Source organism: Lates calcarifer, linkage group LG1 (assembly GCF_001640805.2).
Source record: "Lates calcarifer isolate ASB-BC8 linkage group LG1, TLL_Latcal_v3, whole genome shotgun sequence".
Lineage (NCBI taxonomy): Eukaryota > Metazoa > Chordata > Actinopteri > Centropomidae > Lates > Lates calcarifer.
In genome coordinates this window covers 1,941,709-1,959,638 of record NC_066833.1, presented here as the reverse complement: position 1 = coordinate 1,959,638, position 17,930 = coordinate 1,941,709, and the positions used below count along the sequence as shown (strand labels likewise).

The 17,930-nt window shown below is 43.9% G+C and overlaps 1 protein-coding gene across 1 annotated transcript; it reads right to left on the bottom strand.

Annotated features, from left to right (window-relative positions):
- Positions 1-4,599: 4,599 nt before the first annotated feature.
- htr2aa (5-hydroxytryptamine (serotonin) receptor 2A, genome duplicate a) lies at positions 4,600-11,473 on the bottom strand. The gene is made up of 2 exons (XM_051072941.1): positions 11,415-11,473; positions 4,600-9,063 (listed from the first exon to the last, which is right to left on the bottom strand). Exons 1-2 carry the CDS (start codon positions 11,471-11,473, stop codon positions 8,163-8,165), a joined length of 960 nt encoding a protein of 319 aa, XP_050928898.1. The 3' UTR covers positions 4,600-8,162.
- Between the last annotated feature and the right edge of the window lie 6,457 nt (positions 11,474-17,930).

Sequence of the window (17,930 nt, the reverse complement as noted above, 5' to 3'; positions counted from 1 at the left end):
TGACCTCGGACAGAGCAGAGGTCTGCAGAGTCCAAAATGGAGGAAGTTATCCATTATTACTGACCTGAGTTAGAGCTGCAAGTCAGAATACAACAGCACAAATCCATAAAATAAAATGTGTGAACTCTGTCCCCTCTTTATTGAAAGTGTGTGTAAAATGAAGCAGCATTAAAGAAGCTCCTGTGAACGAGAGAGCTGTAAATGTTTCCCTGTACCATTCTGCAGGGAAATGACAGAGGTCATGTTTCTCTCTGACATCTGTCACTTTCAGATGATCCTGTGAGGGAGGAGAGAGGAGTGATGGGAGGAGAGAGGATGAAGAGCGAGGGAAAGACAAAATGGAGGGAGGACAGACTGTCATATCATTTTTGGCACAGGCACTGACTTCTTTCCCTCCTCGTCGTTCCCTCTTGACCTTCCTTTCCTTTTTCTTCTGTCACCTCCTCACCTCAGTCCTTCCTTACCCTGACCTCATTTCTCTCCTCCCTCTCTCACCCCTTCACCCTCCTCTCCTCCCTTTCATGCCACCATCATCTCCTCCTGTCATCCCTCCACCTCCTGCCCTTTCGACAGTTTCATCATCTGTTTTCTCTCCCCCTCTCTCTCTGTTGTCGTGTCTTTACTGCACATTTAATCGTCTTCCAAACCCTCTCTCATTTTCCTCTCTTCCTGTGTTCTCCCTCTCTTCCCCTCCTCTCTGATTTGTAATTAATCCCCTCCTCTGCCTACGCCTATCTCTGGAGGGATTTGTGAGGAATCCTTTAATTACCATGTGCTTACAGAAACCAACTTCAAATCTAAACTTGTTCTACCAAACAACCTAAGACAACCACAACTCAGAGGAAAGTCTGCAGGGTCACTTGTTGCCATTTACCTAGTGAGCTGATGTTTTGTTTGGGCATTAAAGTTTTCCAGAAAGTGAAGTATTCACTGTAAATTACCCTTAAAAATTCTCCTGTGTGTCTGATTCTGCCTGATCTCTGTGTTTGTGGTGAGAAAGCTGAGGAGGGGAGGATATTCTAGAGATCGCCTGTTTGAATAATTTATGGCTCAAACGGGACAAGCTTAAAAAAAGAGGAGATATGTGTGTATTAAAGGGTAATGATATGTCCTCTGTGTGTGTGTGTGTGTGTGTGGTGTGTGGAGCAGTAGGTGCACCAATCAGGGCGGTCATGCTGACTGACATTTCACGACCATGATCTGCAGGCTGATGGATTATGACCCACCCAGAGGATTATAGAGTCTCAACACACACACTGTCATTAGTTTACACACCAGGGAGGTTTCACAGGGGTGGGGTGCATACCAGAAATCAGAAATATTTCTGTCAGTCTAATAATTGTGTAACGAGACATCAAGATTCTCTGATTTCTGTGGGTTTTAAAACGTCAGTAATCAGAGCTGTGACTGTGAATGTTCAGTTACTGTAGGGACCTGTCAGACCACACCGAAATATCTCAACAACTTTGGGATGGATCACCATGACTGTGCAACACTTAGCTCAAATGTATCAGTCCATAACGTTGTGAACCGGTCTGTGATGCCTACCACCTGACCTCAACACCCATCCCTGCAGCACCATGTAGTCTTCTCGGACTAAGGCTGACCGGGCCCCATGGCTACAGGCTTGGCCACCAGACGTGAGCTCCCCTCCCAGGTCTGGCTCCAGTAAGGGCCGACCTGGTTTCCCCAGTCCAGGTGAGGCAGCCAAGCTCAAAAGTGGCTGCACCAGTCTGGTCCCTCCCTGGAACCAGACCCTGACACAGCTCCCAGGATCAATGGGACACACAAACCCGTCCACCACATCAAAGTGCCGACTCCTGGGACCACTGCGTTAAAAGGAGCCAGCCCTCCTGGGCTCCTCCCTTTGGAGGTTTTCATGTCCATCTGGGAGGAGACCTCATGGTAGACCCAGAACTCACTGGAGGGATTATTTATCCCATCTGCACTGGGAACGCCTCAGGATCCTCCAGGTGGAGCTGGAAAGTGCTGCTGGGGAGAGGATCTGTAATTCTCTGCCATCATCACCCAAAAAAACAAACAAATGGATGGACAGCCCATGATCTTAGTGAGTCAGATAAACCCTTTCAGAAAATCAACATAATTAGCTTTGTCAGTTCAGCAATGATTTGATGATATGCAGCTTAAAACACTTTGATGTTCAGGTTTAAAAAAGGCTAAACTTGGTTTATATAGAAATGTTTTCAGCCTAATATTAAACGTGATTGCCTTGAAATGTTTTACAGTCATTTGTTTTCCTCTGAGGATGAATCTTTGCTGGGTCCTCTGACGTTTGATCCAGTGTCATCATCGGGTCACATTTTATTTGTCCAATAGTTTGGTTTATGACCAAATATCTAGCAACAAACAGTTGCATTGTATCATTCAGGGTCAAATCTCTGATGAAAGCTTACTTTGCAATTAATGGTACTCTGTAATATGTGTGTGTGTGTGTGTGCTCTCTGAACAGCTCTTGGCTGGTGCTATTTTAAACAGCAGAAGAAGACAGATGGGGCAAAGATAAATTCTTCACAAAGACAAATTGGATGGTTGGACAGTACTTGCTGTGGGCGAATCAGATTAGTACAATATCAGGCTCTCTCTCTCTCTCTTTCTCTCTCCTCCCAAATTTTTATCACAAGTTCCAGAGTGTGCATGTGGACCTCCAAATTTATTTTAGTCTGAAAATGAATCATTGCTAATGAAGCGAGGGAAGGGTAGGTTATTTCAGTAAAGAGCAGTGGCGTAGGGGGAGTGGTGCTCCCTCTGTGATTGTTCGGAAAGAACATTTAATTATGATGCAGAAAGAACAAAGAAAAAAAAAAACGACTGAAAGTAGAAGTTAGAAATGAAAACTGACTCAGCGTCCTTCAGGTGGAGTCAGAGTCTGAATAAAGTCCACAGAGACAAATCTAAAAATGTCTCAGAACTCTGAGTCTCTGTCTGATTGCAGTTGGTTTTCTTGAATGTATGTAAACAGACAAATTCAGTGGTTGAACTGATCAGAGATCAGTTAATGCTAAAACGCCTTCTTAGAAAGTTAGTGAGAGTTTGAAAGAGCGTGAGTAGAAACACAACGAGGCTGTAAAGGTGGACTGGTGAGTAGATGGGTTTTCATGTTAACGTCCCCGACAACCTCTGTAGTCTCATTTAGACACTCGTTAGCAACCGCCTTTTTTAAGACACGTAAAAGCTTCAAACATCAGGAGTGGGGGATTTACTGACCCATTTTATGTCGGAGAATCAAACCTGAAAATGTCTTGAGCTTGTGTTAAAACCACAGACCTTATTTCAGACATTTAACCAGAAACACACTGACTCTGGGACGAGGGAACAGGAAGTGCTAACGTGCTAACATGCTAACTTGCTAACTTACTTCCTGGTTTTAGGATCAGTCCTTCAGCTCTCCATTGTAAAATGAAATAGTCCTCAAGACAGTTGTGAGCGTCCATACAATTAAATTTTATTTTCCTTTTATGGAAAATTTTGTGTCAGTTGACATACACATCAAGATAGTGCTGATTTGGGATAAAGGCCAATTTATACTGACGCCGTAATTTCGCTGTAGCCTGACCTCCCTACAAATACAACCACACATCGTGGTGATACAGACCTCAACAGCTCTAATTGGTCAGCTCATACGTCTCTCAGTGGTGAATGAAGTATGTAAAAACCCACTGCCACCTAGTGTTTTGGTGGTGTAATTGCAGATCGACAGTGGAGAGTGTGTCCATCTGATGCAGAAGTTTAAAACAAGCTTAAGTTAAAAGTAAATTGAGTTCACAACATAAAAGTAGCAGCTTTGTTCTTTATGTTGTGTTGTATTTTATTATATTTCTGTACATCTCAAGCTAGTCTTAAGTTTAATACTCTGTGCTGAGCTCGACTGTGAGAGAAGTGTTTGTGAGGATAAAATGTAAATGACAGTAAGAATAAACCTGATGATCCACAGTGTTTGCCAGTAGCTTCTGACTGTGCACCAGTTTAGTCGACACCTGCTACACTGCCACGAAACCTAAGCAACAAATGTTGACCCATAAGGTTGTGTCTCTCACCTTATAATTATACCACCTATATCTGCCACATGAAAACTGTGTGTCTGCTGATCTGAGGTCTGCCTGTGGTGACGTGTTCTGCCTCTATAAATACCAGTTTATGTGTGGGAGTGTGAAGTACTGTACGCATCCATGTAGTTTTTATACATACATATCCTTTATACAGTACCAGTCAAAAGTTTGGACACACCTTCTCATTCAGGTGACTACTTGATGAATCTGACTGAAAGAATGCCAAGAGTGCAAAGCTGTCATCAAAGCAGAAGGTGGCTACTGTGAAGAATCTATAATATAAAACATATTCTGGTTTGTTTAGCACTTTTTGTTTACCATATAATTCCATATGCGTTCCTTCATAGTTTGATGTCTTCAATATTAATCTACATTGTAGAAAATAAGCAAAAACAATAAAGAAAAACCATTGAATGAGAAGGTGTATCCAGACATTACTGCAGAAATTAAGCTTTGTTCTATATCTACACACATTTATTCATCTACTGAAGAGGTGAATAAATAAAACTCTTTACTCACTTTATCTCCAGTTTTTTTTTTTTTTTTACTTTCAAAACAAGGAAGCGAAAAACTGTTTCATACAGTTGACATACAAAAGAAATGTGACTGTCACCATCAAACATCAAATTCCAAAACAGACACTACTGTAGTTTTAAAAAAAACAGCTCCAGAGTTACGCTGTGGATCCAGAGTTACTTCAGCAGGAAGGTGTTGATGGTCCTCACATCACTGCAACAGCAACAGAACTACACACAGACAGCAGCTACGTCGTCTCAATTAATCCATTAAAAAACCCAAACTGGGCCTGGTAGCTACCAGAATGAGCAACACAACAAAGGCTAACAAGATGGTCGAACCACAGTCCTTCACCCACCACAGCTGCACTTACACAGATACAAAGATGGCCGATTCAGAAGCCTTCAAATTCAGGGTTTCTTTTACACCATGGGTTTTAGTTTGGTGGGTTTCAGGCAGTATCATCATGACACGGTTTAAACAGAACAAACTATCAGATGACAGCATGGCCATTTGGCTTTGCGGATTTAGTTTCTATCTCATGAGCAGAGACAAAACTGTTTTAGAAAACCAAACTCAGTTTTCCGATGTTTCAGAAGTTAGATATTCAGATTTATTCCACTCTCACGTCTGTACAGTAATTGTCAAGCTACAGCTACAGCTGGTTGGCTTAGCTTAGCATAAAGCCTTGAAATGTTGTGTCATTGATCAAAACAGGATGTCCAAATCAGGATCTAATATGACATCCATTCAGGTCCTGTTTACACAACAACAGTTTTTGTAAACCTTTGTGGTGGTTTGGCCTTTCATTCACACAACAGTGTTTTGGGACCTGAAAACACAAACTTCTGAAACCAGAGAAACCAAGTTTCCAGAGTGTAATCTTTATAAACGCCACCCTTACTGTCACTGTGAAAACAGCCATGTGGAAATAGAACAGCAACAACACTGGTGGACTATGTGTTTGTGCTGCAGACTCAATCAAATTACATATTAGTATACTACTGCATTTTCAATCATTTACATAGATCAGTGTGCATGAAGTGTGTAGCATTACGTGAATGCTGAACGTTTTAAAATGCAAAGGAAAAGCTTTTGAGTTTTTAACAAAACTGTTGTTGTGTAAACAGGGCATGAGTTGGCGGTTGATGACCTTGTTTGTGTTCCATGTGTAAGATTTGAGCAGCTTCCCAATTATTCGGAGCTGAAGAATCAGACTTTTCTGTTTCTATGTAAATGCAGGTTGTGACTCAGCAGGTAGAAGAAATTGCATCGCTGCTAAATGTTTCTGTAAAGCTAAAAGCAGACGCCTGCTGATTTTATATTTCTCTTGTATCATTACAGTTGCAGCATCGCTGTTCTGTGAGCCACATTTATCCGATAGTTCCTCACCTGCTGTTAACAGCAGCTGTAATGATAAATAACCTGGCTGCTGCCTGCTTTGACCGAAAAAACCTTTTACCAGTCACTCACACTTAGTGCAACATGCATCAAGTCCTTCTTTAACTTTTAATATACCCTGAGCTAGCTTTAGCCTTCTCATTACATGTGAAGAATTCTGGTCCAAGATGAAATAGCCACTACTTCAAAAAGTGACAGTGATATGATTTGTTGTAGAAAATTTTAACCAACTTCATTACATTTTAAAAAGGTTTTTGGCTAATAACATTATAAACCCTCTTGTGAATGGATATTTAGCATCTTGGAAATGAACTCTTCATTACATTCCACTTCCACCAAAGGAAAACTTATGTGCAAATTTGTTTTTTTGTCAATTTTTTTTCTTTACATTTAACTTTTACTCCACATTAATTTTCTTCTTGTTGTTGCCTTTTGGTTTTCAAGGCTTTTCTGAACATGGTAGTCATTGTGCAAGCCATGGATGTACTAACAGAGTGTTGGAGAGTTGCACATTTTTCACAGTGGCCAAATACGGTACTGCAACAAAAATAAATCCCAGGTCCCAAATTGCATTTCCCTGAAGATATAAAATATGTCTGTAAAACTGTTGTCATGACACCTCAAGGTCAATTATTACTATTTTGTATCATGAATGAGCTAAATATTCTGAACGTTAGTTTAGTGGCAAGATTCTGTGAGATATTGTCCTGTCTGAACTGTATTTTGGACCAAGTCTATATCTAATCTGAGGTCCATGGCTCAGGTCTGAACACACCTTGATAATACATCCATGGTACAAACCCACCATCATGAATTAATCTAGCTTCTGTCCTATGTCCAGATGATTCTCTCTTTAGTCTAATACAGCAGGTCTAAATTATTAAAATGATATTTAAACACGTGGCAACCAGATCATGTGTCACTATGTGTAAAGACTGCAGAAAACCCTTGATATTTTGTGCCAATGTGCACTGGTAGTTTATCAAGAACACAATAAAAAAGTGCGGCAATGGATACATTTGCATTTAAATCCTCATTTTACAATCTTCATACTGCATCGTAATCAGGAACGATAATTCTCCTTTCACTTGTGAAAAAATCTTTTTAACCTCAACAATCATGTACATTTATTCACATATATCTGCACAAAATACAAATATAGATTTATTTACGTTGTCTGTCTGTAACATCGTCACCCCATCACCATCTGCTCTCAGACATACTATTTGTTCTTAGTGTTGTTATTTTCAACAGAAAACACAGAAGCAGCAGGAGCCTTTCCTGTCTGGAGTCCCGGTGCGTCAGGCTCATCCTGGATCTCCCTCTCCGACGCTAACATCTGATAAGGTGGCAGGAAATCCAGTCTAATCCCTGCTGATCCACCCAAAGGTATGATGGGAGGTAGAGGCCACCTGACTGAAGTCATGGAGCCAGTGAAATGAAGGGGGAGCTGAGGTCACTGCAGCTGAGCATCCATGGAAAATGAAATTATGGGAGGAATCTATGATTTTTTTTACCCCTTTGTCTGAAGGGTCATTTGCAAAATGGGCAAATTATGTCTTCTTTTGTAGTGGATATACCCAAGAGCGTCTCATATCATTTACATGGACTGTGCCTATTCCTGTCATCTGGCTCTCAGACTGGATGATACTGATAAATTCAATATCTAGTTGTTGTTGTTGTTGTTTTTTAAAGATTCTCAAGTGAAAAAAAAAAAACATTTTCTGGCAGTGAGAAAGCTCTGAAACAGCACTAAGACCAAAACCTTGTAAAGACTTTGAGGGATTTAAATACATGAAACAAAGCACTGACATTATTTTGGGGTAAATTGTTATCAAAAGGTGTTTTTGTTGTAATAAGGAAACTTTATGCAACTGATCCAGACCCTGATGATGAGGATCAGAGGCTGAATGAATCTGAGGACAAACCCTCTAAGGTTGCTTTGAAAGGAAAAAGTTTATATCATTTATAGCTCAATTTGCTTGAGGGATTGGGACGCACATAACCTCTGAAATCCTGACTGGGAGGCACTTTGTCTTTGGCACTTTGACATTAAACCTTGAATCCTTTGCTCCCAAGAAAGATGTGACCGCAGAGGTTAAATGTGATAGTTTAATCTCAAACCTTGAAGCAGGTTTTTACTTCTGTTTCTGTGTCAGTCTGTTCTGTCAGCCACTCTCACACACAGCTTTCATCTTTATCTCCATGGCTTTTGTCCGGCCTACACATCTCTGTTTCCTGCCTGGGTAAAGAGCAATCCCTCACCTCACCACAAGAATGCGCTGTTCCATTTCGTAACTTCCCGATGTCGCCCAGGGGCAGCTGGGTGGAGTTGTAAGCCAGCGGCGGGATGGTGTTCACCAGTATGAGCTGCAGAGGTTTCTTCTGCGGCTGGTACTGGCAGCGGATGTAGCGCAGGAAAGCTGCACGGTATGTTTTATTAAACAGTGTGTAGACCAGCGGATTGACTGCTGAGGACAAGTACCCGACCCAGACGAAAATGTTCAGCAGACCTCCCATGAGTCCTGCATCGCACACCGCCGGGTCACACACCACCACCAGCACATTGGTGATGAAAAATGGACACCACATGACCACGAATAGAAAAAACACCACCCCGAGGACCTTGGATGCCTTCTGCTCGTTGCTGATCGACTGCATGGTGCGGCGTCCAAACAGCGAGCCGGTGACGCTCCCGCGGGCGCCTCCCAGGCCGCCGCTGCTTCCTCTGCCACCTGCCTCACGGCTTATCGAGCGTCTGAACAGTTTTTCAGAGGACAGAGAGGTTTGCGGTAAGAAGCTCAGGGTGAATGTTGTGCTCCATTTGGGCCTCGGGACCAGCTGGTCCAAGCAGAGGGTGGCTTCATTCTGCAGGGCGTTGATGGTCAGAAAATAGGTGACGACCATGATGGTGAGGGGCACAAAGAAGGCCACGAAGGAGCCGACCAGCACAAAGTTGTTATCTGTCAGCAGGCAGCTGCCATCTTTGAACACCTTGGAGTGGTCTCTGAGTCCCAGCACAGGAATCGGCATGGAGATCCCTGCAGACAGGAAGGAAACAGCAGAGAGATGAGAGCAGAATTACAAACTGAAAACAGTTTCTGTGATTCATGTAAATATTTGTGGCTGTTTGTGTGTGAGAGCAGATTAGAGCAGACTGGTGAGAGGAAAGCTGCATAATTTTCCTCAGTGGTGGAGGAAGCATTCAGATCCCTCTAGCAACCCAACAAAGTAAAAATACTCAATTACAAATGTTCAAAACTTTATTTGAACACTATTTCATTATAACTTTATTTCACTGTATTATGAGCCATAGTTTCTTTTTATTGTTAGATGACCGCTAACTCTTGTAACCATGACGATGAAGGTCCCTGACACATGCCACCATAGGGACAAACAACCTATATGGCTGTGAAGGCTGGAGCACATGTTTTTTCCAGCAGACAGTCCAGGTACAGTCCTGTCTACTACAGCACAGTATTTTGACACCACCCATTCACTTATTAAATGTGTCAGATTAAGTCTGAGTCTAGAACTCTTTATTTTGTCTGTCTGTCAGCATGTGGGAGGAAAGTGCCTCTACCTCTTCTTGCCGGCAGCCTCTCCTCTGTGGGTTGAGTGTGACTGTTTCTCCTCTCTCTACAGCTGTTCCACTTGTATTTTTGTCCTCTGTATATCAACTCCTTATCTAAATTTCTCTGTTGTTTTCTCAGTGATGAAGGGAGGAAAGACGTCGCTTTGAGCTGCGATCTCTCTGCTGGTGATTAAATAAGGTTTCCTCTGCTTAAATTCTCATTTTTGTTGTTGATGTTCTGCTTTGTCTCATCCATATTTTTGTAACCTGCCTACAGCAGCATTTACAGTCTGACTTGGTAGATGTTGGTAATACGCTGCATATCAACAGGACCGAGGTGGAAGGAGATAAACTGAGCAATCTCCCTCACGCCGTGTTCTCATTACCGGCTCATAACAAACAGGAGGAGGTGAGAGAAAGAGAGAGAGCGGGGGAGAGGAGGAGGGCACCAAGGTTGGAGACTGACAGACACAGCGAGGGCGGACAGAAATGGTTGCTGTGACGTCAAGAAGAAAAGTCAAAGATGGATAATTCTCATTAAGACTCGTGGTCTGACAGAAAACCAGATGGAGTGGGTTCAGTCTGAGGCGCTGTAGGCTTCACTGCTTCTGGACTCATAAACAGATATTTGTTTTCCATCCCACTCTGCCTCAGACCTGTTTCTCAGGTAATCATTTAGGTGTTAACAATGACTTAATCAAGTAAGCCATTCATAATGAAAAAGTGTCAAACATTGTCTGATTGCGGTTTCTATGACGTGAATATTTATGTTTTTATATCATTGTGAACTGAACATGTTGTTTAGATTGAATGATTAATCAGTGGCAGCCTGAGGAAGCACACAACATCACAACGTAGGGCTTCTTCATCGAGTCGTACTGTCATGTCTCATCCATCGTTGAGTCCGTCCTCACCTTCTTGTATATGCAAACTTGGCAATAAAGTGTGATTCTGATTCTCATTGTTTTCCAATACTAAAGTAGCAGAAAGGGTAGATAGCTGATAATAAACATGGACCCAGAAGACCAATAAATGAATTAGATCTGGTGGATCATTTGTGGACTCATGTATGACTGCCATGCAAATATATATATAATTTGTGACTGATTTGCAGGTGGTCTATTCAAAGCTATAGCAGTCAGAGAGCCACTGGTGAACACAGTGCAGCATTTAGCAGCTGAAAGCCAGAGATTTCCCTCAGGAGGAGGAGGAGACCAAACACAGAGCTGAAACAGAGGAACACTGGACTGAGACTCATCATTAGTCTTGTTTGTTTGGGTTGAGAGCCTTTTGTCATGGGGCTGGATAGCAAACAGTGATCCAGCCTGTATCCAGTCATAATGATTTTTCATTTTCTGTTTTAAACAAAACAAGTTTGACATTTCAGGTTTGTTTGGAATTAACCTAAGAAGACTGAAGGTAGTTAAATTAGTATCTTTGACATTTGCAGAAACTAACATATTCACTCTCTTGTCAAGAGTTGTGATATCACTGTCATGTCTACATATGAAGCTACAACCAAAACCCAGTTAGCTTAGCTTAGTTTAGCATAGCATGAAGACTGGTAACAGAGGGAAACAGGCTCTGTCTAAAGGTAATGAAAGCCACTCTCTGTAAAGGTATTTTCAGTGTGACGTAGATAAAGAGCGGCTGGTTCTGGACATATTTTCAGGATGTTGGTGGAGGACAGTTTGAGGTCCTGTCCTGTAGCTTCATTTTTTATAGACAGACATGATATCAGTTTAACTCTCGGCAAGAAAATGTCAAATCTATTTTCCAAAATGTCAAAGTGTTTTCTTAAATAATCAGCCAAACGGACACCAAATCCTGCCACCTGCGGAAAATTCAGACCTCACATTCCCGCCCCCACACTGTATGATTGACAGGTGATGTCCGGGCAGAGCAGAGACACCATGGTGACAAGAGCCATCAGACCCTGAAACTCAAGGTCAAGCACTGTTTTGGCATCTGCTGTGCTGTTATTAAAACTCCTGGGTGATAATGTTCTAAATGTCGAGGTGCTATCAGGCTCCTCGTTACCAAATTAAATTAGGAGGGTGAACGCAGGCTGTCTGCTGTGGATGTGTGTTTGTGAGTGACTAGTTACCGTGGCCATTATATTCACCATTACAGTCTAACGGTACTGATGGACAGAGAGAGACAGAGAGAGAGAGAGAGGAAGAAGACAGGAAATATCATTATTAGCCTTAAACTGCTGTCTCCTTCACATCCAGCTGATCAAATGTTATTTGTCGAGGTGACATTGTTGATTTGTGCGCCTGGATTCGCTGTGTTCTTCAGATAAAGACCCCCGAGCATCCATCACACAGAAACCACAGAAATCAAAAGCTAGTTTTTGTCAGTTTTTGAGGTCTCCCCTGTCTCCCTGATGGCACCTCTCTGCTCTAAATACATGAAATAAGAGACGGAAAAAGAAAAAAAAGGACTTGACACAAGTGGGAGAGAAGATAAAAGAGGATCAACAGAGGGGAGGGAGACACTTTAGACAGAAAGGGGATGAAGGGGAAGAGAGAGGAGATGGAGTGTCTCTGGATCTGATGTCAGATTGCAGCAGAAGGATTTAAGAGAAACGCTGCAGCCTGAACACTGATCCCACACTGTTTCAATCAGTGACACTGACAACTCTTCAATTTGAACCAGCCAACAATGACTCCTGTAAGTGCTCCTTATTACACTGCAGTCTGTACCCAGTGTAACTCTGAGGTGTTAATTCTTTATACATATTAGAAACTACACACTGGACAAGTCCTCCAAACTAAACGGCCATACAGGGCGCTTGTTCCTGTCCCGCAGATACGACCCACAAGAGCGTGTCAACGACAAGCGTTCCGGAGTCACGGTAACCGTGACGAATACGCGGTTAACGTGTCGTCATGGTAACAATCATAAACACACGGTTGGTGTTGTGGAAAGGTTTCTGTTTGATTAGATTCAAGGCCTTTTTTGCCATGATACTTTAAGACAGGACGTGAATATTACGTAGCGAAAAAGCGATGTCATTTTTTTTTCCCGGAAGTTGACTTTTCTGAGCTCTCGCACTGTGAACAAAGGCATCGCAATCACACTGTCAGAGGCTGATCTGGGTTAAACGTTTTTCATCTTTATGACAGCTACTTCATAGATGTAATAATTACTACGGCCACTAGATGTCGCTTGACAAGAGGAGGTAACTGTGGGCTGCTGCACAGACGATGTATGTGGTCGTTTTTTCCAGGATATATTTATGTATATGTAGAAATGAAATAAATAAGTGAACTCACGCCTCAAATACGTCAGCAGTGATAAACAGGTGTGCTCCAGGACCAGTGACATCACTGCTGGGTGTGGTCAGAGGTGAAACAGTAAAACACAGCTTTAATATCCTCATGACAGGATCCTCTTTAAACTCACCACCAATGAACTGAGGAAGGTTTCTGACCTTTACCTTTCATTAACGAGATCTTTATTAAATAAAGAGAAGAATAATCCAACCGATCACAACACCAGGACGCTACAAAGACATAATTAGTGCCAATTCTGATGTCTATAAAAAGGCTGTTTTGTTATTTACATTTAAATACATGAATAATGGACGGAAGATAAGGCCTCCTTCTTACTGCTGCCTTGTTTCGTCTCTAACTTGTGATTTCACAACTCACCACAGAGGTGTGTGAGTGTGTCATCCTCTTTCAAGCTCGTTGTGTCTGTCTGGTTTTGGGCTGCTGAGGCCTGAAGAGCTGCAGTGAGGTGATTCAGACGGAGGAAATCCAACTATTCAGCTCTGCCAAAGATGAAGTGATGGATGGTGGACGCGATGATTCAGCTGGAAGATCCAGACCCGAGGCGAAAACCAGTTTAACCCAAAACCACAGTTCAGCTCGTACCTGCTGTCGTGTCGGCAGTGATTCACCCTCTGTTTGCATCACTGGGATTGTGAGGACGACTACATTCATCACCTGTCTAACCTGAGAGGGAAACACATGAGGCAAAGCTACGAGCTGAATGATACAGGTGCATGCTGCTGCTCTGAGACTCAGCTGCTGTTTGTAGTTGGAGCTGCAGCAGTAAGTGACTGAGGTACTTTAACACCTTTAGTGACCGGCTGCTGCAAAGTGTGAAAGAGCAATATGATTAATTAGAAATGTTAATGCCACATCTAACCCATTGTTCATGCTTAAAAAACAAACTGATGGTTTCTGATGATGCTTACAAACGTTTCTTTTATCTCTGTTAATATCTCCAACCTGATGTATTTACAGTGAAACAGATAGAGATGAAATGATTAGAAACTGGCTGAAATGGAAACAGAATCCAAACCAAAGTGGGAATGTGAACGGTGTTGTTTTCACTGCTGATGAAAAAAATGGAGTAATGTTCAAATCAAATGCACATAACAGGCTAAAACTACCAGACTCTGAATAACAGGTTGTGATTCTGACCAGTTATTCAGAGCTCTCAGTCCAGAACATGTCTCACGAGGTGTTTGTTAGATTTTACTCTGAGGTTTGGGGTCTAAAACTTCACCCCTAGCCGTCTGATAAACACCATCTCTCTGCCCTGATAACAAAGATTTATAAAAAGCATTTAAAACCTACACAAACAGCCAGGCGACAAATTTACAACACACACACACACAACAGCCTTTTTCTCTCCTGGTGTAGTCCACGCCAACCTGCAGCTCCTGTGTTGTATCCTGCCAGGCTGTGGATATTAGACTGAGATCACGACAGCAGCTCTGGATGGATTAAAGCTTTAATTCGCTCTCAGTGCTGAAGGACACTTTGATCACAAGTGTCTACAGAGCGGGCAGATGTGGTGGTGACGGAGAGTCAGCCCTGCTCTTTGCTGTTATTGTTCCCGTAGAAGAAGAAGAGCCAGCAGCCGACATTACATCTATTATTGACTGTGAAATCCACGTTAACGCAGACCTGTATGCAGATATGTTCCAACTCATCAGTCCAGACGTGAACAGCAGGTGTCATTATATCAACAACTACTTTGTTTTTCTTTCGTATGTGACCAAATATTGAAGCTGCAGCCAGCAGCCGGTTAGCTTAGCTTAGCAATAAAGACTGGAAACAGACGCAGTCTAACTGTGAACAAATTGTTCTCTGATTAACATGATATATATCATTTGTTTAATCTGCTCTAAAACTGAAGCGTACAAAGAAAAATTCACTGTTTCATGAGTTATGTTTATGTATCTATATCTCTGGACTGTTCTCTCCAAATAGGCCAATGTATAACCAACCTAAAACTACAGCCTAAAACCAGGAAGTAGATTAGCATGTTAGCATGTTAGCTCTTCCTGTTCCCTCGTCCCAGAGTCAGTGTGTTTCTGGTTAAATGTCTGAAATAAGGTCTGTGGTTTTAACACAAGCTCAAGACATTTTCAGGTTTGATTCTCCGACATAAAATGGGTCAGTAAATCCCCCACTCCTGATGTTTGAAGCTTTTACGTGTCTTAAAAAAGGCGGTTGCTAACGAGTGTCTAAATGAGACTACAGAGGTTGTCGGGGACGTTAACATGAAAACCCATCTACTCACCAGTCCACCTTTACAGCCTCGTTGTGTTTCTACTCACGCTTTCTACTCACTCCACCCAGCTTCAACCTGAACTCTTTCCAGCTCCACCCACCTTCAACCTGAACTCTTTCTAGCTCCACCCACCTTCACCCTGAGCTTCATCCAATTCCACCCAGAGCTCCACCCACCTTCAACCTGAGCTCCACCCAGCTCCAACCTGAATTAAATCTAGAGCTCCACCCACCTTCAACCTGAGCTCCACCGCGCTCCAACCTGAATTTCACCTAGAGCTCCACCCACCTTCAACCTGAGCTCTTTCCAGCTCCACCCAACTTCAACTTGAGCTCTATCCAGAGCTCCACCCACCTTCAACCTGAGCTTCATCCAATTCCACCCAGAGCTCCACCCACCTTCAACCTGAGCTCCACCGTGCTCCAACCTGAATTTCACCTAGAGCTCCACCCATCTTCAACCTAAGCTTCCCCAAACTGCAACCAGAGCTCCACCCACCTTCAACCTGAGCTTCATCCAACTCTACCCAGAGCTCCACCCACCTTCAACCTGAGCTTCATCCAACTCCACCCAGAGCTCCACCCACCTTCAACCTGAGCTCCACCCAGCTCCAACCTGAATTAAATCTAGAGCTCCACCCACCTTCAACCTGAACTCTTTCCAGCTCCACCCTGCTTCAACCTGAGCTCCACACAGCTCCAACCCAAGCTTCATCCAATTTCACCCTGAGCTCCACCAAACTTCAACCTGAACTCCACCCACCTTCAACCTGAGCTCCACCGCGCTCCAACCTGAATTTCACCTAGAGCTCCACCCACCTTCAACCTGAGCTCTTTCCAGCTCCACCCAACTTCAACTTGAGCTCTATCCAGAGCTCCACCCACCTTCAACCTGAACTCTTTCCAGCTCCACCCAACTTCAACATGAGCTTTATCCAGAGCTCCACCCAGCTTCAACCTGAGCTCCATCCAGCTCCAACCTGAATTTCACCTGAAGCTCCACCCACCTTCAACCTAAGCTTCCCCAAACTGCAGCCTGAACTCCACCCACAGCTCCACCCACCTTCAACCTGAGCTTCATCCAGCTCCAACCTGAATTAAATCTAGAGCTCCACCCACCTTCAAACTGAACTCTTTCCAGCACCCAATTTCAACTTGAGCTTTATCTAAAGCTCCACCCACCTTCAACCTGAGCTCCATCCAGCTCCAACCTGAATTTCACCTAGAGCTCCACCCATCTTCAACCTAAGCTTCCCCAAACTGCAACCAGAGCTCCACCCACCTTCAACCTGAGCTTCATCCAACTCTACCCAGAGCTCCACCCACCTTCAACCTGAGCTTCATCCAATTCCACCCAGAGCTCCACCCACCTTCAACCTGAGCTCCACCGTGCTCCAACCTGAATTTCACCTAGAGCTCCACCCATCTTCAACCTAAGCTTCCCCAAACTGCAACCAGAGCTCCACCCACCTTCAACCTGAGCTTCATCCAACTCTACCCAGAGCTCCACCCACCTTCAACCTGAGCTTCATCCAACTCCACCCAGAGCTCCACCCACCTTCAACCTGAGCTCCACCCAGCTCCAACCTGAATTAAATCTAGAGCTCCACCCACCTTCAACCTGAACTCTTTCCAGCTCCACCCTGCTTCAACCTGAGCTCCACACAGCTCCAACCCAAGCTTCATCCAATTTCACCCTGAGCTCCACCAAACTTCAACCTGAACTCCACCCACCTTCAACCTGAGCTCCACCGCGCTCCAACCTGAATTTCACCTAGAGCTCCACCCACCTTCAACCTGAGCTCTTTCCAGCTCCACCCAACTTCAACTTGAGCTCTATCCAGAGCTCCACCCACCTTCAACCTGAACTCTTTCCAGCTCCACCCAACTTCAACATGAGCTTTATCCAGAGCTCCACCCAGCTTCAACCTGAGCTCCATCCAGCTCCAACCTGAATTTCACCTGAAGCTCCACCCACCTTCAACCTAAGCTTCCCCAAACTGCAGCCTGAACTCCACCCACAGCTCCACCCACCTTCAACCTGAGCTTCATCCAGCTCCAACCTGAATTAAATCTAGAGCTCCACCCACCTTCAAACTGAACTCTTTCCAGCACCCAATTTCAACTTGAGCTTTATCTAAAGCTCCACCCACCTTCAACCTGAGCTCCATCCAGCTCCAACCTGAATTTCACCTAGAGCTCCACCCATCTTCAACCTAAGCTTCCCCAAACTGCAACCAGAGCTCCACCCACCTTCAACCTGAGCTTCATCCAACTCTACCCAGAGCTCCACCCACCTTCAACCTGAGCTTCATCCAACTCCACCCAGAGCTCCACCCACCTTCAACCTGAGCTCCACCCAGCTCCAACCTGAATTAAATCTAGAGCTCCACCCACCTTCAACCTGAACTCTTTCCAGCTCCACCCTGCTTCAACCTGAGCTCCACACAGCTCCAACCCAAGCTTCATCCAATTCCACCCTGAGCTCCACCAAACTTCAACCTGAACTCCACCCACCTTCAACCTGAGCTCCACCGCGCTCCAACCTGAGCTCCATCCAGCTCCAACCTGAATTTCACCTAGAGCTCCACCCATCTTCAACCTAAGCTTCCCCAAACTGCAACCAGAGCTCCACCCACCTTCAACCTGAGCTTCATCCAACTCTACCCAGAGCTCCACCCACCTTCAACCTGAGCTTCATCCAAACTCACCACCCAGAGCTCCACCCACCTTCAACCCTGAGCTCCACCCAGCTCCAACCTGAATTAAATCTAGAGCTCCACCCACCTTCAACCTGAGCTCCACCCAGCTCCAACCTGAATTAAATCTAGAGCT

What these genes read in the sequence shown, in the direction of transcription:
- htr2aa (XM_051072941.1), bottom strand. Translation starts at nt 11,473, where the DNA reads ATGGTGTCTCTGCTCTGCCCGGACATCACCTGTCAATCATACAGTGTG. An exon ending in TACAGTGTGGGGGCGGGAAT is followed by an intron (nt 9,064 to 11,414) that starts GTGAGGTCTGAA and finishes CAGTTTGTAATT; the next exon opens with CTGCTCTCATCTCTCTGCTG.